This window comes from Protomyctophum bolini (assembly GCF_963924005.1).
Source record: "Protomyctophum bolini genome assembly, chromosome: 19".
Lineage (NCBI taxonomy): Eukaryota > Metazoa > Chordata > Actinopteri > Myctophiformes > Myctophidae > Protomyctophum > Protomyctophum bolini.
Window position 1 is genome coordinate 12,676,726 of NC_137880.1, and position 17,821 is coordinate 12,694,546.

The following is a 17,821-nucleotide window of genomic DNA, read 5'->3' on the forward strand; positions in this document are numbered from 1 at the left end:
CAACTATCTGTTCCATGTCTTGTCATGAAATCTGTTCTGTTAAATGCCCACGGCCACAGGCCCATTAGATTCACATTTTATACACTCAAATCCTCAGTGTTAATTTTACCACATAGCAAACTGGGTAAATGGAACATGTAGGCAGCTGCTATAGTCCGAGTTAAATTAGCAGTGATGGTTTCATTGTGTATGGAGAGAAAACATAGCCAATTAAATACAATTAAATTCTGAACTAGTGACACCTGCTCTTGTAGGATAGCATAAATGGTGTAGGCATTGCTTTAATTTATGTAAAAGCATTCAAATGGCCCGATTTGGAGTTGTGATGTTTTAGCCTGATAACAGTTATAAATAGGCTTATCTGTGCCAATAGCACCTGGCTGTTTTTAACCCTTTGAGATCCAGCGCCAAACAACATAAAGGGCTAAAAACAATGAAGATGATTACGAGTTTTATTGCAAAGTTATATAAAAACATGCATGATATTATAGTTTTGTTCAACATTCCCCCAAAAAGGTAATGGCATACATGCAAATCGCATTGGTTCAATCTTTAAAAAAAAGGGGGAAAAAATAAAAAAGGCTATATTCAATATGAGTTTGAATGTCATGCTATAGCAAGCACATGTTCAAAGCAGCCATTTCTGGATATTTAATTTTGGAATAAAACTCAATGTGTGTTTTTATTTTTGGGTAATGAAATGAGTTCCCCTTCCAATACCTTAACGAATGTAACTTAACATATATGTTCATCATTCTAAGGGACATGTTTGTTTCAGATAATAAATCTGTCGCTGTGCTCACTTTTCTGTCATAGTCATAGTTCATAAGCTTAATTAAATTGTGCTTTGTTATTTCAAAATGCGTTAGATCGTGCACACTTTTGGCTGTCTACATTTTACAAGGATAAAGAACAGTGGTTCACAAACATGCCAAGGACCCCCAAATTGATATCCATCCTAGTCCTACGACGTATTGGCCGCGGACCCACATCTGAAAAATATAGGCTACTTTGTCCCTGCAGGAGAAGAGAAAAAAGAAAAGAAAAGAGGCTGTTGTATTGTTTAGCTAATTTAGCAAACAAATAAAAATGCCTACCTGTGGTGTTTCGGACAGGTCTGTGTGTGCAATGATGTTCAGGTTGGTTTGATTGTGGCACATGGAGACATAAATTGGTCCTGATTCGTGGGAGCAATTTTTACAAGGTCACATCACGTTGTCATGAGGAATTCACAGGGAGTCCTCGAGTATTCGCCTGCAGGCCTGTCTGTATAGTCTAGTGTAGGCTGCCCTGTGCGTAACAGTAACTGTAACTGTTTAATTTAGCTCCTCTAACGGGTTCGACTCGCTTGCCAAAAATAACTGTCCTGCAATTGATTGATTGATTTATTTATTAACAGTTTGCAGATTTCACATGATGAAATCACAACTCAATAGGCCTATACAAAGACTGTTACTATATGGACGACACACTGAAAGCATCACACTAGCTGTTTACAACATGCATATGGCCTGGGTCCACCATTTTCAATTCATCAGAACATTTAGAGACGTAGCCTACAAATATACACTTTATATAAACCAGTAAGACGCGCAAACGCGGGCATGTCGTTGTCCTTGCGCATGAAATACGCCTTTACATGTCTCGTGCCTTTAATATGTCTACTTAATTGCCTATGTCTTCTGTTAAACTTGTCTATACTTGCTCATTTATTCAAAAGCCCTGGATCTCCGAAACACCAAACCAAAGCACAATTCCTTAGTTCATTTATCTTTAGGACTATAGGTCTAACTAAGCCTATAGTTTTGATCAGAACAAGCATGGAAATGCTTCCTGAGATGGAAATTATAACAGTTCCCTGATAGTAGCCTATAGTGCACCCATGACCCATGTGTTAATTAAGGGGTAGGCTATCCCAGATGTGATTTATTTTAGTAGGCTAATTATAATTTATCCTAAACCTGAATGATATGTTTGGGTTTATTCGTGTTTTTAGATGATGGCTGTATTAAAGATGGCTTTTCTAAGTGTTGCAGTTTGGAAGCACTCGTTTTTATTAACGGGTCGCGCTGCTGCCTCATTATGTGCAAATTCGAAACAGGTGGAACGCAGGACCGTTCGTAGCTCATATGTCTCTACGGTGGATTTTTATGAAAAACAAGCTCGGCAGATTGAAAGAGGATAATTCAAGCTTTTACTACAGCTGCAATGTTGGTGAGTTTAACGTCGTTTAAGACAAGCAGATCGCAAACCAAAAAAGATGAGTGGGGAGTCATTGGAGGTTATTGCAAATCTAGATTCACCCCAGTTGCAAATTGTGGCTAGGTTGGGATATGTCCACAAAGTTTCAAGATGCAACTCTGAACCACATCACATCCATTTTATACCAAGAAAAAACAACAACATATCAGCCCACAGTTGTCGAATGTCAGTGGAAATATCATAAGGTGTCATAGTGTTTGAAGTCTGTTTTTGACTTCAGTCACGTTGAGTCCTTGATTAAACTTGTTCAATCCAGTTTTTGTCTCTTTATCACTGTGGTGAGAGGTTATTCTCCTTGTTGTTTCCATCTTTAAGGCCACTTGTTTCCCTCCTTGTACTCGTCTTAAGGCCATTTGTTTTCCTTCTTGTTGATTTTCCTCTTAAAGGCCATTTAAGGGGGTGTTCATATTTCCCATTGGCAATCTGCAGTGGCTGACAGGCTGACAGCTGATAGTATACAATCAGTAAACATGAAAACGTTACATTACAGAAAACAGTAGGCCTACATGGTAGGCCTATGACAGGGCGGCACATACAGACAAGATATTTTTAACATCGTTATAAGTTGTGATCACAAAATATGAAATAATAAAACATAATAAAATATATATATCAGTAGATATAGGTGTAGGTATCTACAACAGTCAACATGTGTTGAAGTTTGGCTGTTTAGTTTATTATAGCCTAACGGAGAGGAACCCATCTTTCTGATTAATGTGTCTTTATATAGGCTGTAAATATAGTATGGTTTCAGTTCCCTCTACAGGCTGAAACGTGTAACTACAGTTTAGATGTTCCATTGTTTATATTGATTATTATTACAGATCATTACAGGCAGACAGTCACATACATTCTATAGTTTATTACACACACAGTAGGACAGTGGATCTATGACGTCCCTAGTAGATTATGAAAAACCATGATAACAGAATGAGCAGGAACACGTATGCAATATGCATCTCATATCATATTGTATACAGTCAGTCCCTCTGATACAGCAGTGGACAATCATCATGTCATGGTTATCAATATGCTTATGCAGCTAAATGTGTTGGCACTGGGTCAGGCTCAGCTGCCTGACTCAGTGCCACATTTCATTACATTGGTGCTTGAGCACCTGCCCTTTTGCATCAATTATTCTCTTATATGCTGTACAATCAAGTGTTAATTGAACTCTCAGAATGTACAAATGTGGCACCACGCTGCTGACCTAGCCTGACGTGTTGCAGGTTCGAGTCCCGATCCTGACGACCGTTGCTGCGTGTCACTCCCCTTCCTGTCAGTCTATTGTACTGTATCAGAAAAGCCCCCAAAAAATCTTTCAAAAAATTATAATAATGATGAATAAAAAATACTGTACTTGTACTGTACTGTGTGTGTGTAATATTGAAATATTTTTTGGGGGCTTTTCTGATACACTGTATCAGTGTATCAGATGTTGGGCGGGAGGTGTAGAACAAATTCTGTAGACCTATACGTCCTCTCGGTGGGGGCTCCTCACTGGCAGGTGAGTCAGTAGGATACAACAGCAGTGATAAAATGATGTGTATGGGGAGGAATTCATTGACATAACGACTAAATTGGGTACAGATAATAATAATAAAATAATCAAGTAAATATTCAAATGAGAAACCTTCACTTGCAGTTGCAGTTGAGTAATATTTGACCAGGAGTATCTATACTTTTACTTAAGCACTGGAGTTGAGTAATTACTTTTTGTCTACCATTGCATATTGCAACGTGTTGTGATGTTGATGTTGTAGATTGGTTATTTTTTCGGACAGTTTTTGCCTTTATGTTCGCCTATAACTTGGCAAGAAAAGGGATGCTTGGGTTTATGTTATTAACCACTTGAACCATAGCATCTCTCTTCTGGGGGGCATACATTAAACAAAAGTTGTAGTTCTACAAGAAATATTGTCTATTTTCGGTCAAGAGATTCTGTTTACAGCTGGAACAAAAGAGTTAAGTTAAGTGGATCAAGTACAGAGTCGACTCTGGTCAACCAAGTAAGTAAAGCCTGTGACTTTTTATCTGTTACAAATTAGATTTTGCCATAGTGAACAATTTGATAAAGCACACAAGCCAACTTTGATAAAAACGAATAAAGTTTTGAATTTTTTTAATACTGTACATACTGTACAGAACCCCAAAATGGGTTCCCGGCCTGTGGGGGTAAAACACCAAAAGGGGTTCCTGCCCAAAATGGGTTAAAAAGCACACAAATACAGGCATGATCAAATGATTGATGAAAGTTTAGACTTTTCACAAATATTTATAATTTCCTAAGTTATGATCGGATAGGAGGTGTGAAATAACATACTACAAAGCCATGAGTTTAGGGATTCATCCTATCTGTACCATTTAGATTAAACCATTGTCTGTATTTCCTAAAAGAGCAGTTGAGTGTGAAAGTGGAAAATCCGGGAAATGGACTTTCCATGTGCCTTTTGTTTGGGAAAAATAGAGGCAACAATAACAATCTTACATTAAAAAAGTGTATTTATATACCTAGATTTCAGCCCCTTTCCCCATGCACTTGGTTGAGTGTTGCTGGAAGTGTTTACCTGTAAGTTTTCATTTCATTTAAATTGATGAGCAGAGATAGTTGATGGAATGTTTGGAACATAAATAATCCACAAGGGGGCACTGAGAGACTGAATGTCAGCTTTACTGATTGAATTGTGTAATGTACTGTAAGTGGCACTGGAGAGGAGAGAGATTGAATACAGAAAATGTCATGTGGAGAGACCCTCTAAAACGAATGAGAACAGAAAATCTGCTAGGTCCAGCCTTTCAGACCATGGGGCCATATCAGAAATGTACATAATATGATCATAATCCAAATAAATCCATCCAACCTCTTATATACAATATATTAGGCCTAAACTCTGCCGAAGGAGTCAGCACACCGAAAATAGCAGATCTACTACTACACTCGTGAGCTTGCAGATTGGCTTTTTTCAGTGCGCGTGCGCGAGCAGTGTGACACCTTCATACGATGGTGTATAAATCAGGCAAGTGTCCTTGAGCCAAACACTATGCAAGCTGCTCCTCTGAATTTAGCCTCACGAGACAGCCTCCCTGTTCACCCGGCTCTTAAATAGCTCAGGATAAATGTATGAATTTTGGTAGGTGTAGGCCTATGTCGTATTGTGTTACCGTATGCTATTTTATTTACAGGACATTAGAAATATGGGTGGCACATGTACCAGTGTAACAGTAAATATGCAGAGCAAGTTTTGTTATTGAAATTAACTCTAACCTTTAAATGGTATAATCGTGACTCACGTCTTCAGAATTTATGAGAGTAAGAAAAGGGGCACTTATATTTGACTAAAACCTCAGCAAGGAAGGTTTGAAATTGTTCAAGAATTCTAATACAAACAAAACATTAACATAATTTAAACAGGTTGTACTGAAACTCTCTATAGGAGAAACAATTCTATCGCAGGCAGCAGGCCTAGCCCCATATGTGACCTCAGTCCCTGCACTCATTCTGTAGCTCTCATCTCGGAGCTACAGAATGAGCACAGGGACTGAGGTCACATACAGTATGGGGCTAGCAGCAGGCCTTCCTATATTCTATTAGATTATACTTTGCTGCTGCTCATTTTTGCTTTAAGGAATCTTTTTGTAGCAGGACAATATACAGTTTAGGGCCCTGTCTTGCTACCTAAACCCTAAACTTATTAGCCATATTTTATTTTGAAAAACTGCTTAAAAGATCTACATCGACACGTTGTGAGCTCAAATAGTAAAAGATAGGTTCCCTACTATACAGGTGGCTATGGAATTTTTGTTCCCAGGCTAATTCAACGGGTGCTCGAACAAAAAGAACAAACTGCAAGAGAAAGAAGAAGTCTGCGCACCGTTTTGAAACGGTAAACTATAAACTTTATTACCAAGGCGGGAAAAAATAAGAATTTAACATCCTATCAGGACCTGGAAGCAACTGTTAATGACTGAGAAAGCAAGGACGTGATCAGACTGTCAACCAGAACAGTCTGTCCAAAACTGCCTAGTGTAGAGAGCCATTTTATAGTATGAGTATTGAGGTTGCAGTGCATAAACCCCTCATTACAAAGACAAATGCACATTGAGTTCATTGTTGCTAAAAAACCACTGGCTCTGGTCCCCAGATGTGGAAAAAGGTGATACGGTCTAAGTGATGAGGTCAACACAGCTACACGGGGGACACTTTCATTCTGACTGAGTGATCACCTTTCTATGATGAAACATTTATATCATGATGGGAGTGGTCTCTTCTTGACCATGCACCCATCCACAATGAATGAGGTGTCACTGAATGGTTTGATGAATATGAAAATGATGTGAATCATATGCTATGGCCTTCACAATTACCAACCCATGCCGTTGAACACCGTCCTACAGTATGGGTGATTTTGGACTGATGTGTTAGAGTTGGTAGACAGTGTTCTCCACCACCACCAAAACACCAAATGAGGGAATATGTTTTGTTAGAAAGGTGTTCCATCCCTCAAATACAGTTCCAGAAACTTCTAGATCCCAGATCTACAGTATGTTAAGGTGCACTGAAGGTGTTCTGGTAGCTTGTGGTAGAGTGGACATTTATGTAATATTTTCCTTTCACTTGTGAGATATGTATAATTACAGCTTGTAGGTTGATTGATAATGCATATTTTCATGGCTATTTTGTTTAATATTCTGTCTATATTGCTGCTGTATTGTGTGTTGTATGTAGGCTACCGTATGTAGGTAGGCTACTGTGACATATAAAATCTTGAAACCTTGGGTTTCGGAGCTAGTGTTATATATGACTTCCTTTATGAACATGGGTACCCACTACCCAGGACCAACATTGTTGATTGAAATAACAATATTATTGTCATTTAACATTTTTATTTTGAGGCATGCAGCAAACACTTGTCTGTGTAACTATGAATAATAATACATGCACCTTTTTAAAGATAATATTGCACAAATTGAATTATAAGCTGCAATGGGACAAATACAATCGTAAAGAGACATTAGATGCGGGGAGAATCCCTGAAAGACAAGTCTGTACTGTAGGCTTATGTTGGCTGTGTCGCCTTTTTAGCTCAAACATCAGTTATTTCTGGCGTAAAAAATTGACTTCATACGCTGTTTCTGCTGCTGCTTTCTGTGGGGCTGCTGCTGTCTGACCCACTTTCCCTGCTTGACTTGACTGGGAGGTCCCCTCTCATTCCTCCTTTTCACGCACGCACACATGCACGCACAAAGCATGTGCTCTCATGTGTAGTCAATTTACATTTCCCACTGTGAACTAGACGAAGATATAGCCAGGTTAGCCTAATGCTGCAACTGCAAAATAACAAATATAAAAAATAAAGTAACAGAAAACATACATAACATTGCTATGACGCAGGAAATAATCTAATTCATTATGTTTTTGTTGTAAATATAGGGTACATAGGCCCAGTGATTCGTGGAAATGCAGACTTTGCTCCTTTGTCCATGATTTAATAACATTTAAATTGCAGCTATTCTACTGGGGACAATGTTTTCTTTTACAGCTACTCTCAACTCAGACTATGCCTTGGTTTCTTTGAAATAGCCTCAAGTGGCTAAACACAAACTGGCTGACTAAACATTTAGCTGATTTCCCAATGTAAAATAGCTTATTCCCCACAATTTGCCTTCATATCCGTTTACACATTACAAATTGTTTTAAATATGATTTATATAGCCTGAAGTTGTAGGCTACATTTGTAAATTACAAATTTGCCAAATTATTGGCAACTAGGCCATACTCTATTGTTACTAACAAAGTGATATTTATTTTGGTTGTTTATTTGTGCTATAGGCCTATTAGTGTTGTCACTCTAGATTTCTTCCATCCATGTGCAGGACTGCAGGTAGAGGTTTGGTCAGTAATAGTATCATCCAGGCTGACTGGAAGTGGAACCAAGGCTCGGTCGGATGTGCTCGACCATGGCCGCGCAGGTAGCACCAGCCCCGGCGTCAAATGATAAGTAAAGGTCGGTTATTAGGCTAGACTACATCCCATAGCCTGGAGGGCTAGGTTGTTCTACAATTGGCTAGTTCGTTGTTATGCCAACTGCTGACGGCGGGCAGCATAGTGGTGTACTGTACAGCCACAATAATAAACTTGACTTGATAATATAAATATATCCAATCCAATACATTAAATTCACTGAGCCAACATTTCCCTAAAAAGGTATCTAATAGTAATAAAGCATCCACAAGCACAGCGGCAAAACGTGAAGAACACCTGTGTTCATACCATATGGTTTTGAAGAGAAAGTTTAGGTTTATTATACGCCTAAAACTAACAATCATTTAGATTTAATCAGCCACTGCCGTACAATAGATTGTGTAAAGTCATTATATTTGGCGAATTATGGCAAAACATTTTATCACCTGCCACTGTGGCTAAAACCAAGGATTGTCTTGACAACCAACTAGCCAACCACAGCGCGACCGACCGTCCGTCCTGGCCATGGGATCCAGACTCCCGTTATTTTAGCGAGCGATCATCTAAAAAAACTGTTGTCTGGGGGAGCTGTACTACTTGGCTGACTGGTTTGAGAAAAGAAGAAAGAAGCATAATGTAACTTCTCCTCAAAGCACGAATGTAGACTAGTACAGGCTTGAAGAAGTCTCGTCCGTAATAACGACAACTGGACTGTGAACAGAACACAGACATTCACATCTGATTCTGGACAGAGAGAGAGACAACAACGGAGACCAGCTGGGAGGGAAGAAACAAAAGTGGGTCTGCTGGCTCCTTCCAGTCAGTGTGTAACCCAACAACATGGAAACAACGGGGATGCAGCATGGGAACCATAAAGTGAAGCATCTCAGTAACAGTCTCGGAGGAGAGCAGCCTCATCCCCCTGCGTCTCTCCTCCAACAGCACTCACCTCCTCATCGGCAGCAGCAGCAGCAGCAACAGCAGCAGCAACAACCACCATTCAACAACCAGTTTATTATTCACCACCGACAGCAACAGCGACAAATTCACAACAACACAAACAACAACCCGCAGTCGACACAACAACAACAACAAGGAGGACGAGAAAGTGGAAATCACCAACAACAACACCATCATGGAGGAGCTAAGGAAAACATCCAGAAGAAAAATAGAGCAGATGAGCAGCAGACCAGTGTCGACCAGGAGGTAGAGGAGGAGGGACGGATGGACAGCGGCAGCAGGTACGAGCAGCAGCAGCAACATGCCAGCAACAGCAACCCTGCTCCTCCTCCTCCTGCCCTGAGTGGGAACAGCTCCGGTGTTACCGAGTTTAATCATTATTATGGGAATGGAAGAAGGGGAGGAGGAGGGCCTTGCTTTGATCAACATGGCGGACAACAAAGCCCAGGGACTGGGGTAATAATGCACTCGGTACAGAGCAACAACAGCGGCGCCACTATGGATCAGGTCCACCACAACTCGCACGACGGCGGAGGGTACAACAACAACAACCCTAGCCCGTATAACCACTACCCGAACTACCGAGCCGGCTACGGGAACAACAGCGGCTACGGAGGAGGGGGCATGATGAGCCCCAGCTCGCGGACCACCATGGGCCCGGCGGCCGGGAGCGGCAGCAGCGGCGGCAGCAACACGGCTACAGCCGCGGCTAGTCACAGCAAGGCGGCCCTGGCTTCCGCCACTTCGCCGGGCGGAGGAGTCGTTAACGCCGCCGCTGGGGGGTTCCAGCAGAGGTTCCCCCCCGGGCAGCAGGGTGGTGGGCCCCAGCAGCAGCAGCAGCACCCTTCGGGGGCAACGCCGACTTTAAACCAGCTGCTGACATCTCCGAGCCCCATGATGCGGGCGGGAGGAGGTGGTTATGGAAGCGGCGGATATCAAGACTACAACAGCCCGTCTTCGCAGGGGCTCCAGGGGAAGGACATGGGGGTCCAGTACCACGGCTCTGCCGGCGGCCACGGCGGTTGGGGACCCGGGCAGAGGAGCCACCCGGGGGGTCCCGGCGGGACCGGCGGACCAGGAGCGGGCAGATCACAGGTACATTATAATGACGTTATTACAGCAGTTGTTGTTGTTAGCTGATGAGGTCGGACGTGTCGACACATCTTTGCCGGTGGAAAATGACCTTATTAATGTCGTTTTTGTCGAGTTATAAAGTATCGCACCGATAATACAATAACAACGTATTTTAAGCTGATAATGCGCCACCTTTGATGAGAATGCGTCATTTTATGTACAGGACGGAGCCTTCATGAACAGTTCGCTGTTGCTAACCCGCTAGCTATGGGTGTAGCACCAAGTTAGCTGCTAATGCTAAGCTATCTGACGAATAGCTAGTTGTTGTTTTTTTTACCTCCACTTAAGCTAGACATAATTGGTAATGGTATCGTTATGTACACATTCTCGATATGATTTGAGCCATGTAACAAACATTTTTGACTTGAAGGCAATTCACAGAGCAGACAATAAGGAATAATAACGTAAATTCGAGGTACTGATGGTGGCTAAACTTAGTGTTTCGATTCTGTGTCCAAGGTGACTTGTCCGTTTTTTAGCTTGCTATGTTAAGCTAAGTTAACGATAGCATGCTAACTGTAATCAACGTAGCCAGGCCCGCGCGGATTGGAAGTATCTTGGTCTGAACTTCTGCGCCCGTGATTGTGATGAACTGATTTTAAGTTACGTTTTGATATTACAATATTAAACACTTGCCATTGATTTACCATCTTCTTAGGCCTCTCGGCGAACTGGGTCACTTCCTTTTTGAATGGCTCTAAAGTGTTTATTGTCACCCAGGTGGAGCAAAGTGAGCTGTCATTATTTTTTTAACGACCCCCCCCCCCCCCAACACACACATTTGTTATCTTCTATCATGGTAATGTGTTTCTGACCAAGCGGGGATTGTGTGTTCTGTCTAAATCGCGTAATGGTTTTTCACCCCTATAAAGAGTTCTTTAACTTCTTTCATCTCGTGTCATGGCCTTAACTTTTCCTGGCAGGGTGCCCATTATAGCCCCATTGCATTGCAACACAAGAACCCACTGACCTTCACACATGCAGATTAGCCATGTGCCTGGTCTGGTCTACAATCAACACACATTAGTCAGTGGAGCAAAACATCCAACTCTCTCAACTGTCACCCACATAGCCAAGGTCTGCTTCAGTGTCTATTTGTGATTAGCAAAATAATATCTGGCATATGATAGCAAAGTGCTTTCATATTAAGAACTTTTCTTTTAAAATAGTTACGGTTTTGATGGGACTGTATATGGTGTTTTTGAATAATTTCAGCATCCGCAGTCATTATTTTGACCCTTTGTGTTACATATTTATTCAATGTGTCTTATTTTTATATATGTTATTTCAAATGTTTTCCTATCTTTGTGTAAATTACCAGGCAGGTTCAGGCAGCGTGCATGAAATGTTTTAGTATTGTGTTATTGGTGCCTTATAAACTCACTTAAGGGAAAGGCTGAAAGACAAGAAATGGAAATTAAGTTAGATTATTTATCTTTTTACAAGGATGTACATTACAGTAACGGAACAGAACCTTTACAGATTTAATTAAATTAATTCATATTTGTTGTTAGGCTGCTATATTGACTATACAATACTGTTGACGATAGACTACATTGATTCATCCAGATAGTTGAAGGCCAGTAGACATAGTACCTCATCATACACGTCTTATTGGCGATAATTATAAATGCATAATTGCATTCTATTCACAAGTAGTTATGGACTTCTTTAAATGTATACTTGCTAGACTGTGTATAACTTTATAACCTATTCAGAGATACAGTAGATGTCTAGTGTTAGAATATAAGCCTAAACATTTCATTTATTTTTCTATTATCTATCTTGGTTGGGTTCTTCACTATACTTATACTTATTTATCATGTCCAAGTAAATGGGCTGTATTTATAGATGTTTTACATTTTCACATTCACACACCGATGGCAGAATCATTCATGGAAGCCTGTCTACTCATTAGGAGCCGTTATGGTTTAAGACATTTAAGTGTTTTGCTCAAGGACACTTCAACATGCAATTTTAGGATGAGCCTGGTGGATTGAACGGAGCACTTTCAGATTATGGTGAACTATTACCTTGCTCAATGGTACCTCAACAGTAGTTTTTGCTTTGTAGGTTTGAGATATCACAAATGATAAACAGTGTTCACTGTTCATTTATTATTATTTTGTGTTGTTTTCCTACTGCTCTCTTGCCCTGTTCAACCAGCAGCAGTAGATTACAAGTCAGAGACATTCACATGCTTGATGTGATACAAAGAATCAAGCCAACTGTTAGTATACTGCCTCTTGACTCTCCATTAATTTGTAGATTCAGTGGGAAAAACAGTTCAAGTTTATTCCAAGTATTCTTTTTCTGCATGTTTCTTTGTGCCTCTGCAAGTCATTGCTGATGAAATGTTTGTGTATTTCACCCTCCATTGCTCTTCACTGATGGCATTAGGGGATTTCTTTAAAAACATTTATTTATCCAGGAATGGCTGACTGAGCGTGGATGCTTTCAAAGCTTAACCCTACTTCACATTCATAGAGCTACACACATTAACACCAGGAACCTGTCCAGTTTAACCGCTGTCTCAATGAAATTCAACATTCCAGCACTGCCAAATTAAAAAAGTAATTGTGGAACTGGAAAATATTATTCCCATAGGCAATATGTTGAGCAGTCCTATTCTCCAGTAGTGTTTTTAATTGAGTTTGTCCATCTAAAAGTAACCCTCGATTATGAAAGAAGATGAAGTCAGATGGTCTCAACGGGTGTATTTGTTTTCTCTTCAAACACAGATGATGTTCAAACACAGTAAACTATATAACAGAATAAATACGTTTAGAATCATATTAAATTATTTCATAGTTTCACTCTCAACAATAACATCGGTGCATTTAAATTCACCACTTTCAAATGGTACAATTCAACAATAAAATAGTTGCAGAATTACAGAACATTTCAAGCACAACTCGATACAAAGACTGTTAACTGTGGACGACACCATAAAGCAATACACTTGTTTAAAATAGGGTCCACCCTTTTCAATTCATCAGAATTTAGGGATGTACAAATATACACTTCTATATAATCAAAAACAGGAAAATCACCATAAAAGGAGGTAAACTGGGAAGAAAGTAAGAAACATCAATTAATTTATAGTTGATTATAATTCAGTGATAACTTAAAGGAGAATTTCATGCTGGAAGGCTTTCTTACCTTTCGTTGTAGTTGTTTGGTCCTCAACAAAGTGGTCCAGGTGTTATTTTGTGCAAAAACGCATTATTGGCTATTTCCCCTATACTGTATAAGTCCTCAATGGGGTGCTGGGTATTTGTGCTAATTAGCTTATTTCCATTTAATTGCTCGAAATTAACTGATTCTTAATACACAGTTGGTGGGTTTGTAATTCAGTCCCTTGCTGATGGATATTTTGACTGTTGGGGGGGGATAGACCCTGCGATGCCTCATTTCAGGCCCTGACACGCCAAGCCAGTATTGGCCGAAAACCCATTGTTGAGAATCTGTGGCCGACAATCACAAATAGTTTACTGTGGTGCATCTTGCACCGTTGGCCGTAGTCAACCAATAGCAGTGGCTGCTCACCCGACTGTGCATGTTGAATCAGCTGTGTGAATATAGTCAGCAAGGGGAGAGTCTCTGCTTGGCTGTTCAGCCTGAGCAAACCGGAGCAGAGCAGCACGAGAATAGAAATGGAAGCAAGCAGCGAGCTAACTGCAGATAAAAAGAGGGCACACACAGACACAATATTGATGTGTGAGTGGCGTGAAAACAAAATATTTCCCTTGTTTTTACCTCTGCAAAGTGTAAAATAGAGATGTGATCAACTAAAACCCCAAAAGGACATTTATGCCATATCATGATATTAAGCTATGCAAAATCCAATACATTGTCCTATAATTATGTAATTAAAATATTATGTAGACTTAGCATTTTATAGTGTTGTATACTTATATAGTTTCATTGTACAGATATTCTACTGTTAGACGGATGTTAGATTCTTAACTTATGATCGATCCTTGATGACTATTTCTATGTATTTGATGTATTACCATGTGGTGTTCTTGCCTGAATTGTAAAATTGTTATATCACAATATATCAAAATATTTCGTAGCCTTAATACAAAGTCTTCTCCTTGGTCAACCTGGTGTCCCAGGGCCTTTAGAGCAGTGGTTCTCAAACATTTTTATGTCGTGGTCCCCCCCCCCAAAAAAAGTTATATGTATTTGGCCGTTGACCCTCATCTGATATTCAGTGCCAGCACTGCCAGGGAAGGGACCCCCATATACAATTTCTACCAGATCCTGGTAGAAATGTCTGAAGCACACGGCACATTATGATGCGTTGTCAGCTTGTAGATTGTCTATTTTCAAATAGCTGATTATGTGTTAAAAGTTAAAATGGTTAAACTGATTCTGATGCTATATTAATTACAAATTCTGCGAGGGAACCCCCCTCCCCCTGGAAACCCCTCAAGGACCCCACTTTGAGAACCACTGCTTTCTAGAAGGCTCTCGAAGCACTAGTCCTCTTTGCCACAGGCTTACTTGCTTTAACTCAATCACAGACTCTCTTTGCATACATTATTTATGTAGTTTCAAAGGTTTGCTACCAACAATCGCAGCATTACGAATCCGTCCATTTATTAAGGCCCAGACTGGCTCGCTCTATAGAGGAATTGTGTCACATAGTGTGCCACAATTCATTTGACATCAATGGTAAGTTAGGCCTTTAAATGTATGCCTATTTTATTGATGCTAGAGCGGTGCCCGTGAGGAAAGGCTTATTTATAGTTAGATACAGCCAGTATAGGTTTATTGTTTATTATCTAGGTCCAATCAATTTAAGAAAGCAAAAGGAAGCTTGTTTAGGTGTCACTGGAGGCTGGAGCAACCCATCCAACATTATCAGAGCTTTAAGTTAGCGAAGGACAGAAATTCATTGGTGGGCCATGGATGTATTGCATCTTGTTATATGGAATCCTCAGTAGTTTCTATTTTTTTGTAGAAAAGATTACATCAGTGGGGAAAAAAGACAGCACTCTTCACCTACAATTATGTCATTGTGTCATATGGGATTTTCTGTGTGTGTGAGTGTGCGCGTGTCTGTGTTAAATAATATTGAAAGGTACTGAGGCGTGTCCACTGACACTCAGGGCAGACTAGCTTTTTGAAGTGCCCCCCTGGGATTTCTGGATTGCTCCCAGTTTTCTCTTTAAGTGCTCCTCCAATCGACTCTGAACTTGGCAAGCGAAACGGGGAGATTAGCTTCAATTGCTCCCTCATATTTTTGCCACCGCTGAGCCTCTGTAGAATATACGCCTTCTACCCCTACCCACAAATAAATAATCAATATAATAAGTTTCAGTTATTATTTTCTTATTATTGTATAGCACAACACATCATTTTATCCACACTAACCTTTGGGGGTGAAGTTCTTTGTTATAGATTTGTATTTTGTACTGTACTGTTTTTTTTATATGATTCTATTAGCCCAGTAATGCAAAATGTCCACATTTTTTTATATCACTAGACAGACACAGAACAGAAGACATGGGGTATTTATTCACCCAGTATACATCTCCCTCACATCAGAGCAATGTGATTTCAGTTCTCAACATCAGCGTTTCCCTTGTTTTTAACGGAGCCCGCCAGAAGCGTAGAAAGCGTAGATCAACTTTTGCCTGGGAGCCGGCCAACAGCGTAGCCTACGTTTTCTAGGCTTCATATTCTTTAATCCATGTTTTGATCAAATCGCATCAATAGCTGTCTCTCGTTAGCATCCTAGTGTAAAGTGTGACAGTGGCCGTGGCCATTTTGAAGATGCGTGCGCATCCACTTGCACTCTATGTGCTGCTTTCAAAGGCCTGCATCTCCAAATCGGCGCAATGAATGTCATTTCTGGTGAAAACAAGGTTTTTAAACGGCCAGCAGCCGCTATGATACTTGCGGTCGGGTGTTTCCTGCACCGAGTGAGAGAACAACAACCGGCCAAGACACCACACACAGCATTATGTCACCGTAACATCCGGTTACGGATGTTTGGCTCTTCAAAATAAGGGTTGAAAGCGGAAAAAGATTAATTGATTGATAAATAGATTAATTGCCCCTTCTCACAATTTAGTCATTATGCCAATTAATTCCACTCACTGCTTGCCACTGCTGTTATACCCTACTGGCTCACCTGCCAGTGAGGAGGAGTCGGGCCCCTGTTCTCCTTCAAATACCTGCAATTTGAAACTGGCCCCAGTAAAAAGTCAAAGTTCCCCTCCTCCCTTTACTTTACATATTATTTATTTTGATTTTGAACGGTTTATATGATGTTTTTGCATAGTACTGTATATTTGTATGTATTGTATGTCGATGTTCAGATGATTTGAACATGAAGGACCCCAATGGAAACAAGCCATAGTGCTTTCTTGGGTTATAAATCCTCTTAGCAGTCCTTGTATTGAACTGTACTTTCCTGTGCTTTTTTTCTGCAAACTGTAACTGTAAAAGTATAAAAACATTGAAATTACTCCAGTAAAATAAAAATGGTGTCTCCTCAGGTTCCACCCATGGACGCCATGGCACTGAAGCGCTCTCAGCTGGCGTACGGCATGAGTAACAATCCCTACTCCCAACAACAGGGGGCGCCCTACCCGGGACAGCCATACCCTGGCCCCTCTCCTCACCGATTCCAAATGGGAATGGCCGGCCGAGGTCACATGGGCATGGGAGGCCTGCAATACCCTCAGCAACAGGTACGTCTCTGTCTGGAAATGTTCTCACCGCCCTGAAGGGTGTCGGTGACCTTTTTTTTTTTGGCCTTTTCACACTTAACCACGCCGTCCATCCACAGCCTCCCAGGGGCACTGAGACATACTGCCTCTAATAGAAATGTTCAGATACAGGTTGAGATATGTTGGTATTTCTATTGGAAAGCTGGAAATTATGACACAAAATGGAGCCACCATTATTCTTGTGTATGCCATTCGATTTTATTATTAATGCCTGTATAAAGCTATCGTGAGCCAAGCCTGTTTTGCCGGCAAGTATGAAAGTGCAGTATAAATAACACATAGTGATAAACATTGCATTCCCAAACATTTTCATGACAAGGACCACCAAATGACCACCAAATGGCTGCGCCCCAAGTTCCAACTTTAATATAGATTGTGTGCATTTTCTTTTAACGAGAATCTGCAATTTCTAAAATAATAATAATCTGAAACGTTTTGAAAATGTATGTCAACAATGGGGACCTTGGGTAGAAAGTAGTTCGACTGGCACAACAATCTTATGAATTTAATTTGAATTAAATTATATGTATTTATATTAATCACCCTCATTTTCCCTGAAGCCCCTGGTTTGCGCCGTACAGTACATACAGCACACTCTGTGTTGTGTTCATACAATGACCGGGGCTCACAATGTCTTCAAGTCCTAGGCTTTCTTCTATTTGGGTGACTTTGTCATCATAAATGTATTAATCATTTTGAATGTTTAATGAAAAACTTTGCGCTATGACGGGGTGCAGCAACAAAATAAAGTACA

The 17,821-nt window shown here is 40.5% G+C and overlaps 1 protein-coding gene across 4 annotated transcripts in view; it reads left to right on the forward strand.

The window, feature by feature from the left end:
* Positions 1 to 8,827: 8,827 nt before the first annotated feature.
* Positions 8,828 to 17,821, forward strand: part of arid1b (AT-rich interactive domain 1B) — a 68,865-nt gene continuing 59,871 nt past the window's right edge. For all 4 annotated transcript variants that reach the window (XM_080790764.1, XM_080790766.1, XM_080790767.1 and 1 more), the window contains exons 1-2: positions 8,828 to 10,279; positions 16,834 to 17,028. In XM_080790764.1, the coding sequence (XP_080646890.1) occupies positions 9,065 to 10,279; positions 16,834 to 17,028 (1,410 nt within the window). In that variant the 5' untranslated portion in view covers positions 8,828 to 9,064. The remainder of the gene's footprint in view (positions 10,280 to 16,833; positions 17,029 to 17,821) is intronic.